The 23,371-nt window shown below is 43.7% G+C and overlaps 1 protein-coding gene across 1 annotated transcript in view; it reads left to right on the top strand.

Annotated features, from left to right (window-relative positions):
- OC90 (otoconin 90) overlaps positions 1-23,371 on the top strand; it is a 164,260-nt gene that overhangs the window by 39,088 nt on the left and 101,801 nt on the right. The window contains exons 5-8 of the mRNA XM_082258098.1: positions 769-943; positions 3,832-3,944; positions 14,286-14,414; positions 21,172-21,216. Coding sequence (XP_082114224.1) covers positions 769-943; positions 3,832-3,944; positions 14,286-14,414; positions 21,172-21,216 — 462 coding nt within the window. The remainder of the gene's footprint in view (positions 1-768; positions 944-3,831; positions 3,945-14,285; positions 14,415-21,171; positions 21,217-23,371) is intronic.

Here is a 23,371-nt window from a genome sequence, read left to right as displayed (position 1 = left end):
GAGCACTGGAACTAAGGGGCTAAGCTCAACCCCTGAAAAGCAACCCCACACCATAATACCCCTTCCACCAAATGATTTGGACCAGTACACAAAGCAAGGTCCATAAAGACATGAATGAGTGAGTTTGGGGTGGAGGAACTTGCCTGGCCTGCACAGAGTCCTGACCTCAACCCAATAGAACACCTTATGGATGAATTAGAGTGGAGACTGCGAGCCAGGCCTTCTCATCAAATATCAGTGCCTGACCTCACAAATGCGCTTCTGGAATAATGGTCAAACATTCCCATAGACACACTCCTAAACCTTGTGGACAGCCTTCCCAGGAGAGTTGAAGCTGTTATAGCTGCAAAGGGTGGGCCAACTCAATATTGAACCCTACAGACTAAGACTGGGGTGCCTTTAAAGTTCATGTGCGTGTAAAGGCAGGTGTCCCTATACTTATGGTAATATAGTGTATGTGGAGTGGGGCAAAGAGGGGTGGGGATGGGGGGAGTCCTGTAGTCCAGCAGGAAGGACTTACAATGCTGGTTGGGATTTCAGTGCAACAAAAGGTACTGCTCAACTCAAACAGGAGGTTAGGAACGCACTGGATTTCTGGCAGATCATCTGATCATTTTCTTATGCTTTCACTATGGAATAAAACTGGGGAATGGAGCATGTATTTCAGAGATGTATTGAATATGTTTTTTTTTTATTTTGCCCTGTCATAAACTTTATACTGTGTTTTTGTTTTGTCATAAACTTTATACTGTGTCTTTGTTTTGATAGACTGCTTGGGCTCTCAGTTCACCTGGCTGCAAGTTATTTTCACCAATTTCCCATCTCTGCTGAACTTTGTGAGCAAACTGAAGTGTGTGACGGGTCTGTGCCCCAAGGACCTGGAGGATTACGGCTGTGCCTGCAGATTTGAGCTGGAGGGTCTTCCTGTAGACTCAGTGGACAGGTGACGCATCTAAATTACACAAAATAACATAATATGGTTGCATTTTATGAAAAGGATAATCAGAGGCGTAACTAGAACCTTCAGGGCCCTGATGCATGAAACCATGAAGGGCCTCTCCCCCACCCCTGTGGTGGTGGAGGGGGGGATCAGTGGCAGAGGTGGTGATGGGGGATGGGATCACTGGCAGAGGTGGTGATGGGGGGATGGGATCAGTGGCAGAGGTGGTGATGGGGGGATGGGATCAGTGGCAGAGGTGGTGATGGGGAGATGAGATCAGTGGCAGAGGTGGTAATGGGGAGGATGGGATCAGTGGCAGAGGTGGTGATGTGGGGATGGGATCAGTGGAATAGGTGGTAATGGGGGGGGGGAGGGATCAGTGGCAGTGGTGGTGATAGGGGATGGGATCAGTGGCAGAGGTGGTGATGGGGGGATGGGATCAGTGGCAGAGGTGGTGATGGGGGGGTGGGACCAGTGGCAGAGGTGGTGATGGGGGGAATGAGATCAGTGGCATAGGTGGTGACGGGGGGATTGGATCAGTGGCAGAGGTGGTGATGGGGGGGATGGGATCAGTGGCAGAGGTGGTGATGGGGGGATGGGATCAGTGGCAGAGGTGGTGATGGGGGATGGGATCAGTGGCAGAGGTGGTGATGGGGGGGGATCAGTGGCAGAGGTGGTGATGAGGGGATGGGATTAATGGCAGAGGTGGTGATGAGCGGGATGGGATCAGTGGCAAAGGTGGTGATGGGGGGATGGGATCAGTAACACCGGCACTTACCTGCTCTTACTGTCAGTCGATTCCCCCTCTTCCTTGCTCAGTGTGTCTCTGCCTCTCCGCTCCTTTCTCATGCCTCCAGCAAAGCCTCTCCTGACATGGCACATGGGAGAGCTCCTCCCCCTTCACTCTACTGGCCGTCCGCTGGTCAGCTGATTTTCTGCTCCAGTCTGCTCCGCCTTCCGACATCACTGGATTCTGCAGCAATATGCAGGCGGGTGGCCAGCCAGGCTGCCCCCCCTCCTTCCGAGAAGCAACCCTTTCCTGGAAGTTTGCCCCCCCCTGCCACAGTGGTGGAACATGCGGCCCCCACAGTGATGGAATGGGCAGGCAGGACCCCCCCCCTTAGTATCAGAACTCGAGGGCCCAGTCACAAGTGCGACTGCTGCGACCCTGGTAGTTCCACCACTGGGAATAGTGCAATCCCAATAGTCCGCTAGTCCGCAACTGATTGCCAGATATATTAAAACTAGGTCCACACATATGCAGGTCAGGGAGCACATGCTAATCGAACATGTTACCTGACCTGCAGGCAAAAGGTGCTGCTTTTTTACATATACTTGGGGTGCCGTTACTTCTTAATGCACCCTCATGTATCGGAAAATGTGGCGCATTTTCAGTTGCGTGAATCCATGCTACCATCGTTTTTAAAAACGGGTCAGGGACTTTTTCCATGCATTTCCCGCAGGCACAGCCTAGCTTAGCCTAATGGCTGATTGGGAAAATGCTCAGACACAAGGCTTACCTTCCCTTCTAATGACTGATGGGAGTGGCAGGGGAGGGAAAAAGGTGTAAGTGCTTCTGGGGAGATAAAAACATAGATTCACTTAAGTTTTGAAATATCTATTTCATAGCTGATGAAGGAGTAATAAATAGGGAAGCTGGCCATACGCTAGTAGTATTCAGTTAAAATAATTTTCGACTGCAGTGATGAGAAAATTAGAATAAACAAGATGGAAAGTTTTTCTTGCATGAACAAAATTGCAACAGTGATTATTATTTTTGTTGGAGAAGTCCATTAGATCCAAAACCAAATGTTAAAGCCCAACTCTGGGAAATGTATCCCTTGCAGTGGGGCTGCACTCACGATGCAACTGCTCCAAACAAAAACAAGGTGGATAAACCACCTATCTCCTGCGCTCAGAAAAGCCGACTCCTTGACTGCTCTGCCCACGGGACTTTCAAAATGGCGTCTTGGATGGCTAAGATCCTGCGCTTAAAAGGACTGGGGCAGTCCAACAATATTGCAAACAAGAAACACAAAGAAAGGTGCATCGACCTAGCGCATTATCCTCAATATAGGCTTTATTGTTAAAACATAAAAATGGCTACTCACAAACAAAGGTATAAATCAATCACATCGGACTCAAAATCTTGAGTATCGAGAGTAGTCCATACGAATGTCCCTTGTCCTATTAGGATGACAGCTGATGCGTTTCAAGGCATCACTCACAATGCAACAGTTAATTGCTTGTTTGGGGCTTGAGGACTTTTTAAAGAAGATTTACTTACCTGATTCTCTACTCCTCCCGACAACTAGAACGCTCCCTGCAATGTCTTCTCCCCTGTATTCCAGTGGTCTAAGGTCTCCTCATTGGTCTACGCTTATATAGGTTATCCCCTCTTCAGTCCACCATGAATGTGTCAGACAGACTCATGCACCTTACCAACTGTTCAGTGTCCACTACCCCTCTCTGTCAATCCCTCCATTGGCTTCCATTTGCCCAATAAATAAAATTTGAAATACTAACAACAATCTATAAACCTATGCACAACTCGGCCACCAGCTACTTTACTAACCTCATCTCAATATACTAACTAAGCCGTTCTCTTTGCTCCTTCCAAGACCTCCTGCTCTCTACTTCCCTCATCACCTCGTGCCATCCTCACCTCCAGGACTTCTCCAGAGCCTCTCCCATCCTGTAGAACTCTATACCCCAATCTGTCCGACTATCCCCTACGCTATCTGCCTTTAGGGGATCTCTGAATCCCTTCTCTTTAGAGAGCCTCTAACTAAAACAACAGTATTTACTATATAACAGGTCCACTTTAATGTTATCATTGACCTCACAATACTCTTGTGAATACTCATTCAGTGCTATATTTTTTTTACCAGCTGTTGCTTCCAGCACCGTAAATGTTATGAAGAAGCTCTTGAGATGGACTGTGTTTGGGACCCAGCTAAAGTTTCATCTGACATCAGCTGCCTCTCAAAGAACCTCACTTGTGGTAAGGGAGATGAGATAACACTTATTACATGTCAGGACTCCCTTGATAACAGAATCCCACTAGTCACGATTTCATTGTGCTCCCCTGCATCCCCGTTGCTCCATCAGAGCCTTCATCACAAAGCTTACAAATGTTTGAGGGGTTCAGATCTTACAAAATTGACAATAGCAACAATAAAATAAGCTAAAGTGAAAAATACTTGCAAAGTTTGCCTGGTCATCAGCTTCTGTGAGAGAGTCCAATTCACTCCAAGTAGGTTTGATCTGATCTGAGTGACTGGCTCACTCATAAATTACTCTTGCAGTATAATTAGCAGTTTCGATGAAAAACAAGATCTCCTGAGTTGTGGATGCAGCCATTATTTCTGGCCCCTGAGGTGGGCATTTACAGGAATGACAAAACCCTTCAAAGGGTCCGACGAGTTTTCTCAGAGGTGTTTTAGGATAGTCCAACGGCCACTCCCTCAATGTCAGTTTTACTAACTATGTCAATATTTCCAGTAGACCATGTTTTGCAATCCGACAACCAACATATTGTGGAATAGAAGGAAATTACAATTTGATAGAGCCTAACTGTGATATATATTGGATTGCTGTAAAACTTTTGACATTTGTATCACATTCTAAACGACGAACAACATTAAAAAAAAAAAATCCGCTCACATTTTAAATTTGCCCGTAGCACTATAATAAACAGTATGTGTATTAATCAGTGCCAAACTTCTCCCTGTTTACTGGACCACAACTCCAGGACAGTTTCAGTGTGCATCAGGAGCCACATACTGGTAGTCGAAGTCAAGTATGAGGCTCCTGATGCATGGGACTGTCTTGAAGTTGAGCAGATTTGTGCTAGTGAATACACGACCTGTTTGAAAGTAGTGTTGTATGAAAAGGGCAGTTTCAGGTCAAGTAGAGCCAGACCTAAATGTGCATTGCTTCTAAATGGCTTTACAATGGCCAAGTACAACCAGAATATAGCCTGTTGAGAGCTCTATTAAAGGTTTGGTTACATGGCAATTTTACAGTGCCTATAAGTAAGCTTGGCTCAAGAGATATCCTGCTAATGGGTTTAACCACCTCAATACTGGGCACTTAAACCCCCTTCCTTCCCAGACCAATTTTCAGCTTTTAGCGCTGTTGCAATTTGAATGACAATTGCGCGGTCATGCAACGCTGTACCTAAACCAAATTTGTGTCATTTTTTCCCCACAAATAGAGCTTTCTTTTGGTGGTATTTGATCATCGTCAGGTTTTTTCTTTTTTTGGTGCACAAATAAAAAAAGACTGAAAAGTTTGAAAAAAAAAAAAAGTTTTTTTGTTTAGGTTATAAAATTTTGTAAATAGATATGTTTTTTCCTGCACTGATGAGCACTGATGATGCCGCACTGACAGGCACTGATGAGGAGACACTGATGGGGTGGCACTGATGGGGTGGCACTGATATGCAGCACTGATGGGCACTGATAGGTAGCACTGATATGCAGCACTGATGGGCACTGATATGTGGCACTGATAGATAGCACTGATATGCAGCATTGGTGGGCACTGATAGGCAGCGCTGATGGGCACTGATAGGCAGCACTGATGGGCACTGATTGGCATCACTGATGGGCACTGATGGGCACTGATAGGTGGCACTGTTGGGCGGCAATGATCGGCACTGATCGGCACTGATGGGTGGCACTGATCGGCACTGATGGGGGCACTGATGGGCACTGATAGGCAGCACTGGTGGGCAATAATGGGCACTGGTGGGCGGCACTGATAGATGGCAATAACGGGCACTGGTGGGCAGCACTGATAGATGGCATTGGTGGGCAACACTGATAGGGAGGGCACTGGGGGACTCTCTGAGCCCTGCTTGCCATCCCTAGTGGCCATAGTGGGCATCACTGGTGGTCATGGGTGGGCATCCCTGGTGGCTTAGTGGCACCCCTCCCCCCCCAGGGCTGCACTGGTAATCAATGTTCTGATTACCAGCACAGACCCCCCGTGTGATCAGTGAGTAATTAGAAATACTCACTGATCACCCCGGCTGCAGAATCGATCCTCTGATCTTCTCCTCACTGACAGGATCTGTCAGGAGGAGAAGAGATCGAAGCCGTTACAACGGCTCTATTTACATTACATGACGGCTGTGATTGGACACAGCCGTCATGTGATCAGGAGGGCCAATCACAGGGCCCTCCTGCCGAATGATGTTGCTCTGTGTCCGAGGGACACAGGCACATCGAGATCGAGCCGCTGCGCGTGCCCGCGGCGGCGCGATCTCTCTCCTTCTGAAGGACGTTCTGGAACGTCCATTCAGAAGGACGAGACTCCCGCCCGGCCGTATATCTACAATGGCCCGGGTGGGAGGTAGTTAATGACCTGGAGGCAAAGAAAAACAAAGAAAGGGCGCACCGACCTAGCACATTATCCTCATTAACAGGCTTTATTCATGCAACATGACTTGAAACAGTGGCTCTGAGGAAGAGGTTAAGCCTCGAAACGCGTCAGCCATCATCTTATCGGATATGGACTAATTTATGGACTACTCCTGACATTTGAGCAACTGAGCTCGATATGATCTATTTTCACCTATGTTTGTGAGTAGCCATTTTTATATGTTGCATGAATAAAGCCTGTTAATGAGGATAATGCGCTAGGTCGGTGCGCCCTTTCTTTGTTTTTCTTTGCCTCTAGTATCGGTGGACTACCCCAGTCTGTTTTGGGCAGCAAGACCTTAGCCATCTGAGATGCCAGTTGTGAGTCCCGTGGGTAGTGTGGTTGGGGGGCTTGGATTCCAAGCGCAGGAGAAGGGTGGTATCACCTTATTGTTTAATGACCTGGGCCTGTGTCCTGTCAAAAGTGCTGTGACTAGAGTGTTGTAATGTGATTTATGAGGGCCTGCACTGTAAGTGATGTTGGCAGCTCATTTTGATGATTTTCTTACTTTTAGAGAATTGAAGGTGATAAGACTCCCCATTCTCTTAACTCAATTTGGTATTTATCAGACCTCACTGCCATCACTGGTTCTTCTTACAAGAGAACCTGTTTAAAATAAAGAACACAGGGATAGGACCTCAAACTAGAAGGAGACTCAGGGCTAATAATGCAAGTGGTCAGTTGGTGTTATCCATCAATGTATAGCCCTGTGTGAAAACAGAAAATTCTCCAGTGGATAAACAGTTAATACCAAAATAAGAAAAGAATATTCAGCGCTGAACCCAAATTCTGAACAAAGATCAGCAACCAAGCACCAAAGATAATCCTTAAATCCTTTCAAAGTAATCAAAAACTTCACAGTGCAGCGTAATCGTAACGATTTCAATGTAATAGAATTCCATACAACCCTATAAAAGGTAATTCAAAAAGTGCAATGCAGTCCAAATATCCATAAGAAATATATAGAAAAAGTCCCATATAACAAAATGCAAACTGGTAAGGAGTCTCACCACTTAAGCCCCGGAAGATTTTACCCCCATTCCGACCAGGGGGTATTTTGCGATTCGGCACTGCATGACTTTAACGGACAATTGCGCGGTCGTGCGACGCTGTACCTAAACGAATTTGGCGTCCTTTTTTTCCCACAAACAGAGCTTTCTTTTGGTGGTATTTGATCACCTGTGCGATTTTTTGATCACGCGCTATAAACAAAAAAAGAGCGTCAATTTTGCAAAAATAGCAATATTTTTCACATTTTTTTATATGAAATTCCCCAAAAAAAAAATTTAAAAATCAAAATTTTTTTACTTTTTCGGCCAATTTGTTTTATGCTACCCATGTTTGGTAAAAAAAATCGCAAAAAGCGTATTTTGATTGGTTTGCGCAAAAGTTATCGCGTTTACTAAAAAAGGGAAAGATTTCTGTCATTTTTGTTGTTTTTTTTTTTAACGTGTAATGGCGGCGATCTGCGATTTTTTTTGCGGTACTGCGACATTGGGGCGGACAGATCGGACCCTTGACTGACATTTTTGACACTTTTGGGGTTACCAGTGACATTTCTACAGTAATCAGTGCTATACATATGCACTGTTACTGTAAAAATACACTGGTAGTGAAGGGGTTAACTTTATTTGGGAGGGAGGGGCTGTGTGTATCCCTAGGGGCGTGCTTTCTACTGTGATTGGCTGGGGCTTGAGCTGTATGGACACTGATCAACGGATCTACATACTAGATCCGAGTGATCAGTATCCTAACAGCAAGGAGAATGACAGGTGGCTTGTTTACACAAGCTGCCTGACATTCTCCCTCTCCCCCGCCGATCGCCGAGTGACCGGCGGACATCGGGTCCGCCGGTCACACGCGCGGGGGGGTCCGTGACCACGCGGGAGCGGGAGCGCGCCTCCGGGGGCGCGCGCTCGCTCCCTAGACCCTCACAAGCTAGTGACGTAGCCCTACGTCACTTTGCCTGTGAGGGGCTGACTGCTGACGTAGATCGGCGTTAGGCAGTCGGCAAGTGGTTAATAGCATTCAGAAGCCCAGGTGCTGGTAGTTGTAGCATGCAATAACACACATGAAGTGCTTAATCCTACCACCACAGCTCTCTCTGCCTCTCACCTCCAGAATGCGACCCTACAGGGTCAGTAAGCATTGGTAACACACTTGTATTGGATCCTCCTTCTTTTTTTTTCCCCCTGGTTCAAACACGAACTTCAACCGCACCAAGATGGATATTATGAAAATAAAGGACAGGATCTAAGTGCTCTCTGTTATATACGGCCATTTATTTAAAACAAATCATTGCACTTACATTGTAAAGCAGAGTTTGTGCGTGTAAAAATACATAGAGCACAGCGGTGACGGTGAGGTCGGCATCTCTCTGCCCTCTCTCTTCTACTTCCGGGATAGCTACGGGTCATGTAACTTCCCCCGTACGCGTTACGTCCTGTGGGCGGGACTTCGTCAGTGGGGATAGGGAAGTTCATTACAGACCCGGCTTTTATTTACCATAGCCCCGCCCTTACGCTAGTGCGGCATTTTCGGTTCCCTGGCAACAACTTATCTCCTCCCTGATGGGGAGTTGACATAGATGTGGACGTTATTGTGTGTTGTGTTATTGCATGCTACAACTACCAGCACCTGGGCTTCTGAATGCTATTAAGAGACTTCTTACCAGTTTGCATTTTGTTATATGGGACTTTTTCTATATATTCCTTATGGATATTTGGACTGCATTGCACTTTTTGAATGACCTTTTATAGGGTTGTATGGAATTCTATTACATTGAAATCATTAAGATTGCACTGCACTGTGAATTTTTTGATAAACAGTTAATGCCATTTATTCCAAAATGAAAGAACACAGAACATTAAAACAAATAGTACCAAAAGTCACCGTGTCTGGACCACTGTGCCGAGACATGTTGTCACTGTGTTACTATGAAAGGATGTTCCATGCTATGAGGTGTTGTATCCAGGCTGCGAGAGCTCCTCAGGGCTAGCCAGGCACGCCGCAGATGACACAAAAATGGGCCACCAGAAGGAAGCAGGGAGAAGCCACACAGAGCTGGCTTCAAGGACCACAAGCATGGGTGGTTGCTGTGACAATGCGTTTCGCATGCATGTGCTTTATCATGTATGGAAAGGTCAGCAACCAGAATATTTATTCAGTGAGGAAGAGTATGGGGGGGGGGGGTGGTTGGACCATGGGCTGACCAACTAGGAAACCACCCCTCTTACTCTTCCCCACTGCATAAATAAGCTGCTGCCTTCTGGCGGCCCATTTTTGTGTCATCCGTGTATCACTGGTGAGCCTGGAAAGCCCTGAGGGGCTCTCGCAGCCTGGATACAAAACCTCATAGCTCAGAACAACCTTTTACATTGAGTCCACCGGCTGGCACCCTCACCTTCAGTGCCCCCCCCCCATTGGAATGCGAGTGTGAGTCCATCACGGCACAGATACAGTGACTTTTGGTACTGCTTGCTTTTATTTGTTTTAGTGTTCTGTGGTCTGTCAGTTTGTAATACATTACATTAAATAAATGGGGAATTTTCTGTTTGCATACAAGACTATACATTGATAGGTACCACCATCTGACCACTTGCGTTATTAGCCCTGAGCGCTATCCTGACCAATTAACTGGTTACATCACTACTCCCAGTGCATTTGTGACAGCAGTCTTGGGCTATTTCACAATTATTTTAACTCCTTTATATATTCCCTTGGCATAGCGCTTGGAATATATGTGTGTTTTTAAACTAGCAGGAGGAAAGTCCATAACTAACCTTGGAAAGTATTATTTTACTAAAAGAGTAGTTAAAGTGATACTAAAGTCTCATTTTTATTTTAGTTAAAAATAACAAACCTGTTATACTTACCTCCTCTGTGCAGTTGGTTTTGCACAGAGCAGCCCTGATCCTCCTCTTCTCGGGTCTCTCACCGGTGCTCCTGGCCCCTCCCTCCTGTTGAGTGCCCCCACAGCAAGCAGCATGCTATGGGGGCACCGGAGCTGAGCCACAGCTTTGTGTGTCTATTCAGACACAGAGCCCCAGCCAGCCCCGCCACTTTCTCTCCTTATTGGTTGACTGACTTTGATTGACAGCAATGGGAGCCAATGGCACCGCTCTGCTGTCTCAGCCAATGAGGAGGGGAGTCACGGGCAGCCGAGACACTACTGCAAAATCCCTGGATCTAGATGGACCTCAGGTAAGTATTAGAGGGGCTGAGGGGGGCTGCTGCACACAAAAGGTTTTTTATCTTAATGCATAGAATGCATTAAGTTAGAAAAAAACCTTCTGTCTTTGTAATACCTTTAATGCTTGGAATAGACTTCCAGCAGAATCAGTTAACAGTAAGTGGATTCAAACATACTTGGGACAAACACAGATCTACACCGGGCAAAAAAGTTAAATAATTTAAAAAGAAATGTGGCAGTCTTGGTGGACCACTTGGTGTTTTTTCTGCCATCGCTCTTCTATGTTTTAAAAATTAAAAAAATAAAGAAACTTGTTATGGGCTCATGATGACCAAACCATCACAGAACTGGGTCTTTATAAAAACTTACAGTGGGGAAATAAGTATTTGAACCCCTGCAGATTTTGTAAGTTTGCCCACTTACAAAGAATTTAAGGGTCTATAATTTTTATCATAGGTGTATTTTAATACAAAAAAGGACAAGCTCCAAAACAGGGAATATGTATATCCTAATTGGATATGAAAGCAGAGGTATCCACGTCCCAAAAATCATTGAAGAAATAAAAACAAAAGGGGGGCAGGGGGACTTTTAAAGGGGATACCGTCATCGGACCAATAAATAAATAATTTTATTGGTCCGATGACGGTATCCCCTTTAAAAGTCCCCCTGCCCCCCTTTTGTTTTTATTTCTTCATAGGTGTATTTTAACTGATAGAGACAGAATATCAACCAAAAATCCCCCCCCCAAAAAAAACACATAAAACAACTGCTATAAATTAAGTTGCAGTTCAGTGAGTGAAAAAAGTATTGGATCCCCAAGCAAAACATAACTTAGTACTTGGTGGAGAAACCCTTGTTGGCAAGCACAGAGGTAAGACGTTTCTTGTAGTTGGTGACCAGGTTTGCACACATCTCAGAATGGATTTTGGTCCACTCTTTTTTACAGATCCTCTCTAAATCCATAAGGTTTCTTTCTCGCGGCATGTTGTGGGTCATTGTCATGCTGGAAGACCTATCCATGACCCATCTTCAGTGTTCTGGCTGAGGAAAGAAGGTTCTCATCCAATATTTTACAATACATGGCCCCATCCATTGGCCCCTCAATGTGGCAGAGTCAGTCTGTACCTTTAGGAGAGAAACACCCCCAAAGCATAATGTTTCCACCTCTGTGCTTGACTGTAGGGATGGTGTTCTTAGGGTCATAGTCAGCATTTTCTTCCTCCAAACACAGCGAGTCCCCCTCCTCATGAACACACATGCACAGTCATGCCAATGAACATCTAAATGATTCAGAGAAGGATTGGGAGAAAGTGCTGTGGTCAGATGAGACCAAAATTTGAGGTCTTTGGTATTAACTTGACTCTCACTGTTTGGAGGAAGAAAAATGCTGACTATGACCCTAAGAATGACCCTAAGAACACCATTCCTACAGTCAAGCACAGAGGTGGAAACTTTATGCTTTGGGGCTGTTTCTCTGCTAAAGGTACAGACCGACTTTGCCCCATTGAGGGGCCAACAGATGGGGCCATGTATTGAAAAATGTTGGATGAGAACCTTCTTCCCCCAACCAGAACACTGAAGATGGGTCGTGGATGGGTCTCCCAGCATGACAATGACCAAAAACATACCGCCAAGGCAACAAAGGAGAGACTCAAGAAGAAGCACATTAAGGTCATGGAGGGGCTTAGCCAGTCCCCAGACCGTAATCCTACTGAAAATTTATGGAGGGAATGAAACTTTGAGTTGCCAAGCGACAGCCAAGAAACCGTAAAGATTTAGATAAGATCTGTAAAGAAGAGTGGATCAAAATCCCTCCTGAGATGTGTGCAAACCTGGTCACCAACTACAAAAATGTCTGACCTCTGTGCTTGCCAACAAGGGTTTCTCTACCAAGTACTAAGTCATGTTTTGCTTGGGGATCAAATACTTATTTTACTCACTGAACTGCAACTCAATTTATAGCATTTGTTGTATGTGTTTTTTTTTATTTTTGGTTGATATTTTGTCTCTATCATTTAAAATCCACCTATGATAAAAATTATAGACCCTTCATTTCTTTGTAAGTGGGCAAACTTACGTGTACGTCGTTTCACAGGATAGCTAGTGGGGGAGCGCGCACACTGCGGGAGGCACACGCATGTGCCGATTGGCCACAGGAGGAGCCAATCAGCGGGTTCGGCGGCCACGATTGCCGCCAGGCACCCGCGATCACTCCCAGTGGAGACAGAACGGGGGTCTGCCGATGTAAACATGGCAGACCGCTGTTCTGTCAGTAATGAACACAGGGATCCTGTGTTCCTCCTATTTTTGATCACAGGTCTCTGTGTTCATCCAGCAAGCCCACCTCCACACAGTTAGAAATCACCCCCTAGGGACACATTTAATCCTTTGATCCCCCCTGGTCTTAACCCCTTCCCTGCCAGTGTCATCAGTACAGTAACAGTGCATATTTTTAGCACTGATTACTGTAGTAATGTCACTGGTCCCCCCAAAAGAGTAAAAAATATCAGTTAGGGGTCCAATCTGTCCGCCACAATGTCCCAGTCCCGCTAAAAATCGCAGATCGCCACCATTACTAGTAAAAAAAATAAAAATAAAATAAAAATGACATAAATCTTTCCACTAGTTTGTAGACGCGATAACTTTTCGCAAACCAATCAATATACACTTATTGGGATTTTTTTACCACAAATATGTAGCAGAATACATATTGGCTTAAAATGATGAAAAAAATTTGATTTTTACATTTTTTTATTGGGAATGTTTTATAGCAGAAAGTGAAAAATATTGTGGTTTTTTTTTTTTTTTTTTTTCAGAAATGTTGACTTTTGTGTTTATAGCACAAAAAATAAAAATCACAAAAGTGATCAAATGCCACCAAAAGAAAACTCTATTTGTGGACAAAAAAGACATCAATTTTATTTGGGTACAGTGTCGCACGCAATTGTCAGTTAAATAGTGCAGTGTGGTATCGCAAAAACTGACGATTAGGGGGTAAAACCTTCCGGTCCAAAACATACCAATAGAAAGTGTTTAGTTATATCTATGCAGATAAGTGCAAACAATACCTTCAGGCAGGCAGTTGGGGGGTCGGTAAAACCACAGCTCATCCACTTGGTTTTAATGCCCCCTAGATGCACATGTGAAGGAAGCTCTAGGCCAGTGATGGCCAACCTTGGCACCCCAGATGTTTTTGAACTACATTTCCCATGATGCTCATGCACTCTGCAGTGTAGTTGAGCATTATGGGAAATGTAGCTCCAAAACATCTGGGGTGCCAAGGTTCTCCATCACTGCCTTAGGGTGACAACTCTGTTCCTCCATACATACAGCACAGTGAGGAAGGGTTGTCACCCTAGGACAGGAAGTATTTGGCAGGGTTACCAGGTGAAAATAAAGAGAAAAAACTGAATAAAAAAAAAGGAAAAGGAATGCAGCCATCACATCTAAGGACTTCTAAGCTGCAATTTATTCAATTTCTGTTCTTGGGTTTAGACATGCTTTAAATTTAAAGTTTAAAATGCATACTTAGTAATCAGTCCCTGATCTACTGCTTTGATCGTGACCTTTGTGCCCGGGAGGTGCCCGGTCAGTGTAGAGGGCAGAGATATTGTATATGCTCATTGTACACATAATTACGCTCTTTAATTCCGGCTATAAAGCAGGACAGATGGCAGAAAGCGGATCTATAAAAGGGGGTCTTGTCTCCTCTCTACCCCCCAGAGCCTGGCCCCGAATGTGAGAAAGTGCTGTGCCGCTGCGACAAAGCCGCCATTGAGTGTTTTGTGAACACGCACATTAACTCTTCGGTGAAGGGGATGGATATCACGTTCTGCCCGGATCCCGTTACAGGTAATAAGTGATACAATGTTAATCTCTGAAAGCAGGCGACATTCCTGAACTGCAGGTGGCCCCCCTCCAGCCAGAGGTACTACACCGCCATCTTTTGGAGAAATAAGGTACTGTCACCACGAATCCCAAAAATGTGTTATGACTTCTTTAAGTGTAACTTTTTTTTTTTTTTGCAGTTTTATACTTTTTCTCTGTTCTCAAAAAAATATCTGTTTGTTTTGCCATGTAAATCTAAAGCTGGATACACACTATCCAACTTTTGTGGTTAGATTTCCTTCAGATTTACCTTTTCTATGTAGTGCAAGGGCCTGCCTGACTGCATACAAATTCAAAGTGTTTAGGTTTGACCTCATATTATATGGTTTTGGTAAGTCTAAAGGAAAAAGTCTTCAGAAAATCTTATAGTGTGTATGGCCTCTAATCAGAGATGTATAGTAACTAAGTAGAACTACTTCACTACTGTACTTAAGTACCGAAAGGCGGTATCTGTACTTTCCTAGAGTAGAATTTTTTTCACCTACTTCCACTTTTACTTCACTACATTTTTTCAATGATTTCAATACTTCTACTCCGATATTTTTTTTTGTGCTGCATAGTTACTCGTTACTATTATAAAAATTACCACTGCCAGAACAGTAGATGGCAGGTTTCATGAAGCTCAAAACATGTGTATTATCAGCGCATACGAAAATAAATGCTACTGTATGTATAAATAAAAGCTGCATTTGAAATAATAAAAAACAATATGATGTTCAAACTTTTGACTTCTTCTTTAATAACTACATAACACAGTACTTGTACTTTTACTTTCAGTACTTGAGTAGCAAAATTTAAAAAAAAATACTTGCAATACTTGAGTACAAAAAATGTTGAATACTTTAGTACTTCTACTCAAGTCACTTTTTGATCGAGCACTTCCACTTCTACTCAAGTCACTTTTTGATCGAGCACTTGTACTTTTACTCAAGTATGGGTTTCGAGTACTTTATACAACTCTGCCCCTAAGGCACCATTCACACCTGAGCTTATAGTTTTCAGGCATTTCTTTGGCTTTTTTAAGGTGTTTTTGCAGGCAGGCATTGACATCTAACAAAAATGCTTGTAATCTGCCAAAAAAGAAGCTCATGTACCTTTTTGAGCTTCAGGCGTTTTGCCTCAGGTGCCAAAACGCTCATATGTGAACAGGGGCTATTGAAATGAATGGGATTTTGCTTGTTGGGCGTTCTGAGACTTCAAAGATGAGCGTTTTACGAGCTAAAAAATGCCAAAGGCCCTGTTCACACCTGAGTGTTTTTCAGCTTATAAAACGCTCATCTCTGAAGTCTCGAAACAAGCGAAATCCTATTTATTTCAATGACCCCTGTTCACATCTGAGCGTTTTGTCGCCTGAAGCAAAACGCCTGAAGCTCAAAAAGGTACATGAGCTTCTTTTTTGGCAGATTACAAGCGTTTTTGTTAGATGTCAATACCTGCCTCCAAACACCTGCAAAAAATGCCAGAAAAAACGCCTGAAAAACACGCAAAAAACCGCCTGAAAAACACGCAAAAAAACGCCTGAAAATGATACACTCAATTGTGAATGGAGCCTAAGACTGACATTCATTTTCTACTGAAGGTAATCTGTTTTTATGTATTTTTTATATACAGTTGTGCTCAAAAGTTTGCATCCCCTTAGAGAATTGGTAATACACCCAGTGTACCATTTTTAACCAGTTCCGGACCGCCCTGCCGCAGTTTTACTTCTTACCCCTCCTGCGCGAACCAACGTAGGACTACGTTGGTCGTGCACGTGGTGCTGGGGGGCGAGGGCGTGCCGCTAGCGGCGCGCTCCTGCCCCCACTAGGCAGCGGGGATGCCGATGCATGAAGCTGGCGGTTCCGATTGACTTCTGACACCCGCGATTGCTCCCCGCTGAGAGAGAAGGACGGTCAGATGTTGTAAACACAGCCAACTGTTCTTCTCCCTGGAATGATCACAGTGCGCCTGTGATCCTTCTATATAGGATCACAGGTCTCTATGGTCATTTTACAAGCCCCTCCCCCCACAGTTAGTAAACACTCCCCTAGGCCTACATTTAACCCTTTGATCACCCACTAGGTTAACCCCTTCCCTGCCAGGGTCATTATTACAGTAACAGTGCATATTTTTAGCACTTATTACTGTAGTAATGTCACTGGTCCCCCCAAAAGTGTCAAATATGTAAGTTAGGAGTCCGATCTGTCCACCGCAATGTCGTAGTCCCGCTAAAAATCGCAGATCCCTGCCATTACTATTAAAAAATTAAAAAATAAAATTACATAAATCTTTCCCCTAGCATGTAGATGCGATAACTTTTGCGCAAACCAATCAAAATGCGCTTATTGCAAATTTTGTTTTTACCAAAAATATGTAGCAGAAAGCAAATTGGCCTAAGGGGATGAATACATTTGATTTTTACATTTTTTGGGGGGGAATGTTATATAGCAGAAAGTGAAAAATGTTGGGGTTTTTTTTTTCAGAATTGTCGCTATTTTTTTGTTTATAGCGCAAAAATTAAAAATTGCACAGGTGATCAAATACCACCAAAAGAAAGCTCTGTTTGTGGGGAAAAAAGGACATTAATTTTATTTGGGTACGGCATTGCATGACCGCGCAATTTTCCAATAAAATAACGCAGTGCCGAATCGCAAAAAATGGCCTGGTCATTAAGGAGGCAAATCCTTCCGGTCAAGAACTGGTTAAAGAACATGAGTAAGCAGGCAAAACACATCACTTTTATTTCCTATTGGGTTCATATTCAACTGTAGGTCATAACAGATTGGCACAATCATAAAACAGAACACGGCAACAAGCAAACAAATGAAATGCCCCCTGTTCATAAGTCTGCACCCTCTCAGTTCCTAATACTGTGTATTGCCCCCTGTAGCATCAATGACAGCGTGCAGTCTTTTGTAAAAGATGTTTTTGAGGCCCCGGGTTCCAGGTCATGGAATGTCTTATGTTGTCTTGCAATAATGACACATCTGAGATCTCCCCAGAGTGGCTGGATGATATTAAGGTCAGTAGACTGTGATGACTACTCCAGAACCTTCTCCTTTTTCTGCTGTAACCACTGGAGGGTCAACTTGGCCTTGTGCTTAGGGTCATTGTCATATTGGAAAGTCCAAGTGTTTCCAATGCAAAGAACACAAATTGTCTGCCATCAGGGGAGGACTGGGCCAGAGTACAGGGGGGCAATTGCCCCCCTGGGCTGCTCTGATAAAAACATAAAAAGGCTGCACCACTTCGGCCAAAGACATCCCTAAAGGATTTCTGGTGAAGAGAAGTAAAAGGTCCCTGCTGCTGTGGGTTGAAGACAAGGACAGAGTGCAGGCCTCTCCCCAACATGGATGGTGTAAACTGTGTCTGAGCGGAAGCCAGTTCCATGCCCTACTGGAGACTCTACTCCTCAGCCAGCCCCAACCAAGCTGTCCCAGCTCCCCCCCAACCACCCCCTGCTGGCCAGGATGGGAACCCGAATTCGGCCGGTGAGTAGAGAGTACCTGGAGCAGAGCTTCAGCCTGGAATAGGGGTCAGGGGAGGCCGGGAAGAGGGAGAGTGGGAGGGGGGCCTAGTCACTGCACCATGGGCTTCTCCGCCTTTTGGCTAAGATCAAGTGTAATATCTGTTCTTATCAGTTGGTATGGACCTTGAAGGTTAGTATCGGCAGGTACTGAAATGAACCGGAGTGCCCTGGGCGTAACTGGGGGGTCGGGAAGTAGGTACTGTCAGAGAAAGCTGGAAGGGTCCATTGCCTCCTGATTTGAATGGGATCTGCTCCTATCAGTTTGAAGGGAGCGAGAAAGCCGGTTTCTCCCACCACTGGTTAGTACTGCTCCTGGATGTAATTGGTTAGGAATGGTGATGGTGGTGGGAGGACCTTCCTCCTGGGTTGAGTCGCTCCCCAGTGAGGGCAGGCTCTCCCTAAGCCGTCTAAGTTCTGAAGCCTCCTGGTAGGGGTGGGCTGCACTGGTCTGGCCGGAGGCCGATACCGAAAGAAGCCCGTGGTGTACGTGCCCCTATGGGTGACTTAATCTCACAGGTGAGGGACAGCTCATCTTGAGTATTTTGGCACCTTGGTCACTACACACTTTTTTCGCACCTGCCTCTTGGGACAGGCCTTTTGGCAGCAGTCACTCTCTCTGATCAGCACTGTTGGTTGGAAGGATCTATGTTCACATTGTCCAGACAACTCCCCTCTGTTTTTGAAATAGTGGTATAGTTCAATTTGTTTTAATTAAAAGAAACCAATCATTAGTGTTATGGTTGGAGCTCAGCTCTGAGACCTGGTTGTGGTGTGGCTTTGTTTATAAACAAAGCCATATGATTCCCATATCACTGCTGACTTTGTTTATAAACAAAGGGTTAGGGATATTGTTTTGGTTAACATTACCCACTTCTGGACCGGAAGGATTTGCCCCCTTAACCCCTTTTCCACCTGAGGATTTTGCTGTCTTACGTCCAGGCCACTTTTTGCGATTCGGCGCTGTGCGACTTTAACTGACAATTGCGCGGTCGTGCGATGCCGTACCCAAAGGAAATTTACGTCCTTTTTTTCCCACAAATAGAGCTTTCTTTTGGTGTTATTTGATCACCTGTGCGATTTTTACTTTTTGCGCTATAAACAAAAAAAGAGCGTTTATTTTGAAAAAATAACAATATTTTTAACATTTTTTTATATGAAATTCCCCCCCAAAAAAATGTAAAAATCAAAATGTTTTAACATTTTTGGCCAATTTGTTTTCTGCTACCTATATTTGGTAAAAAAAATCACAATAAGCGTATTTTGATTGGTTTGCGCAAAAGTTATTGCGTTTACTAACTAAGGGAAAGATTTCTGTCATTTTTGGTGTTTTTTTTTTTAAGGAGTAATGGCGGCGATCATCGTTTTTTTTTACGGGACTGCGACATTGCGGCGGACAGATCGGACCCTTGACTGACATTTTTGACACTTTTGGGGTTACCAGTGACATTACTGCACTGTTACTGTAAAAATGACATTGGCAGGGAAGGGGTTAATTTTATTGGAGAGGGAGGGGTTAATGTATGCCTGGTGCTTACTCACGTGTGGGAGGGGGGAGTTGACTGAGTGAGTCAGGGACAGATCGGATGTTCAGCTATGCTGAACACTGCGATCTGTCACTCCCTGTCACTGAGGAGATCCGCCCGCTCTGTTTACACAAGCAGGCGGATCTCCAAACTAGATTCCCCGACGATCGGGGAAGAGCAGCGGCGATCGCCGCCGCTCCTCCCCTGGCCTGACTTCCGCTGTGAATGAAAACAGCGGGAGCGCGCCTCCGGCGGCGCGCGAGCACCGCCTACAGGGGGAGGAGTCCAGCGACGTAGTACTACGCCGCTGGACGATAACGAACCACTTTGCCGCAGTACGGTCAACGTAACCGGTCGGCAAGTGGTTAATAACCAGGCCATTTTTTGCGATTCGGCACTGCGTTATTTTAACAGGCAATTGCGTGGTTGTGTGACGCTGTACCCAAATAAAATTATTTATTTTTTTCACACAAACAGTGCTTTCTTTTGGTGGTATTTGATCACCTGTTTGATTTTGATTTTTTTGTGCTACAAACAAAAAAAGAGCGACAATTCTGAAAAATATATATATATATATATTTTTTACTTTCTGATATATATAACATTCCCAATAGAAAAAAAAAATAAAAATCTAAATTTTTTCATCATTTTAGGTAAATTTGTGTTCTGCTACATATTTTTGGTAAAAAAAAAAGTCCCAATAAGCGTATTTTGATTGGTTTGTGCAAAAGTTATCGCGTCTACAAACTAGGGGAAAGATTTATGTCATTTTTATTTATTTTTTACTAGTAATGACGGCGATCTGCGATTTTTAGTGGGACTGCGACATTGCGGCGGACAGATCTGACCCCTAACTGACATTTTTTGAAGCTTTTGAATTACAGTACAGTAATCAGTGCTAAAAATATGCACTGTTACTGTAATAATGACACTGGCAGGGAAGGGGTTAACCCAGGGGCGATCAAAGGGTTAAATGTGAGCCTAGGGGGTGCTTTCTAACTGTGTGGGGGATGGGCTTGTGAAATCAACACAGAGACCCGTGGTCCTAAATAGGAGGAGCACAGGAGCTCTGTATTGATTCCAACAGCAGACCACCGTTCCACCGTTCTCTCTTCACGGGGAGAGATCGCGGGTGCCCGGCGGCCCCGTGGATCGGCTTTCCCGCTGGCGAGTGGGCGCGCATGGCCCAATTAGCACTCCTGCAAACCACCATACAGGTACGGCAATTCCTGGGAACCTGCTGACCTGCCGCCGTATAACTGCGGTGGCTGATCGGCAAGTGGTTAATGTTATGCTGGCCATACGCGTATAGATTTTTGTTAGAAAACGTTTGTTTTAAGAACATTCGTTTAATTTTCTAATCATTGGTGGAGTCAAATCAGTGTTCATTTTCTACCGCAGTTTTGGGTAAATACGAAGGGGTAGAAAGGAAAGATTTTCTTTGTCAAACTAATTTTCGGATAGTGTATGTGGTTCTTGTTCAGAAATTACATTTATTTTAAAATTGAATGTTAAAAGCGAAACGCAATTTCCAAACAACATTCGTCCATTCATCGAAAATTCGAATGTTCGTAGGCGATTAGAGTGCCATCTGCTGGCTGGGTAGAAGACATTCTTTTGTTTTATCTGACTAAAAACTTGTATTTTTTATTTTTTTTTAATCCAGTTAACAAATATTTCCTCTTTTTAGCTTCTCCGGAAACCACAATCAGGAACAGTGAAATGAATGCAAACTGTAAGTTCTAAATGTTTAAAAAAATCACTCATTAATATTTTCTTAAAATTACTTCCAGAATATCATTTTTTATTAAATGTTAAAGTTTAACTCCAGCCAAACCTTTTTATTTTTAGATTTTGGCAATTTGAGATAGAGTTAAAAATGAATGCAAAGCCTTGTACACATGCAACGATTGTTGGCCGTGAATTTTCGGCCAACGTCCGATCGGCCGATGCTTTCGACAACCGACTCCGACTTTTCAGCCGAATAAAATCTGGTGTGCAGGCTATAAAATTTTTGTTGGCCGTCAACACAACGGCCGATTTTCTGTCAGTCAGTACAGATTTTGGCAGACAAAAATCTGATGAGCAAGACTGGGCATGTTCAGAGAAGAAAAAACACACGGAAAGTAAACCAGCACATGACATCACTTCTGAAGTAGATTTTTGTTGGCCGAGAAAATTCGTGTGCAGTCTAGGCACATTTCAACCAACAAAACAACACTGGACAAAAGACGGCCGATCGGTCGGCCAACAATCGTTGCGTGTGTACCAGGCTTAAGGTTTTTTTTTTTTTTTTTTGCTGTCTGTGACCTTATTGAAAAGATTTTCTCTCACTTTCTGTCTCTGTGACACCTGTCCAAGAGCTAAAGGTTGAGGACTTTTTCTTTTCTTTGTCTCTTGTTTTAATTTAATCACGGTCTCTAATGTTTAATTTTTAATGTACACTTGCAATTCAATTTTAATATTTTTCATGGCAATCTATTAGAGCTGCACTAATAATCATAAAAAAATCGTAATCTCGATACATCCCCCCCTCTTCTTGCAATCTTAAAACGGTCAAAAAAAAAAAAAAAAACCTCCGTAAATGTTTATTAACTACGGTAATTCTGGACCGAGCCCATTTCTGAAATATGTTGTTTACAAGTTAAAATCTGTATTTTTTGCTAGAAAATTACTTAGAAGCCCCCAAACATTATACATATATTTTTAGCAAAGATTCTGGAAAATAAAATGGCGGTTGTTACGGTATTTTTTTTTTTATAGTATTGTTTGGCAATATTTTTTGTCACGCGGTATTTTGAGCGCCATTTTTTTGGAAAAAATACATTCCACTGCATTAAAAAAAAAAAACTAAACAGTAAAGTTAGCCCATTTTTTTTTGTATGTTGTGAAAGATGATGTCACGTCGAGTAAATAGATACCCAACATGTTATGGTTTAACCACTTTAACACTAAGCCTATTTTTGACACTTTTTGTTTACAAGTTTAAATCAGTATTTTTTGCTAGAAAACTACTTAAAACCCCCAAACATTATATATATTTTTTTAGAAAAGACTCTGGAGAATAAAATGTAGGTCATTGCAAAATTTTTTGTCACGCGGTATTTGCGCAGCGGTCTTTAAAACGCCATTTTTTGGGAAAAAATTAGAAAAATCACATTTCACTGCATTTAAAAAATACTAAACAGTAAAGTTAGCCCATTTCTTTTCTATATTGTGAAAGATGATGTCACGCCGAGTAAATAGATACCCAACATGATACGATTTAAAATTGCGCCCCCCCCCCCCCCCCCGTGGGATGGCGACAAGCTACGGTCAATAGAGATCTCAATCTGCGACGCTTAAAATTTATTTAACGGTTACCAGTTTAGAGGTAGAGTGTAGCTCTTTTTTTTTAATTATTGCCCACGCTCTGGCGATCGCGGCGATACCTCACATGTGTGGTTTGAACAGCGATTTCATTCGCGGCTCGACTTGCGTATACGTTTTTTTTTGTGCGCGAGCTAACGGTGGTGGGGGCGGCTAAATTTTTTTTTTTTCCTATTTATTTTTTCTTTTTTTTTAACTTTATTACAGGTTTTTTTAAAAAAAAAAAATCTGATCACTTTTATTGCTGTCACAAGCAATGTAAACATCCCTTGTGACACCAATATGTAGTGACAGGTACTCTTTATGGAGGGATCGAGGGTCTAAAAGACCCTAGACCCCTCCACTACACTTTCCTGTATGCAAAACGCCGAAAACTGCATTTTTGCATACAGCCGTTTTTCAAATCTGCCGCCTTTTGCAGCACAGTAACCCGGAAGTGACGTCATGGACGCCGCCTCCGGGTTACGTCATCGGAGACCCGATCGATGCCGTTTCCGGCATTCATCGGGACTCCATCCAGC

This window comes from Pelophylax lessonae (genome assembly GCF_965119305.1).
Source record: "Pelophylax lessonae genome assembly, chromosome: 5".
Taxonomy (NCBI): domain Eukaryota; kingdom Metazoa; phylum Chordata; class Amphibia; order Anura; family Ranidae; genus Pelophylax; species Pelophylax lessonae.
This window is presented reverse-complemented; position numbering and strand designations above follow the sequence as displayed.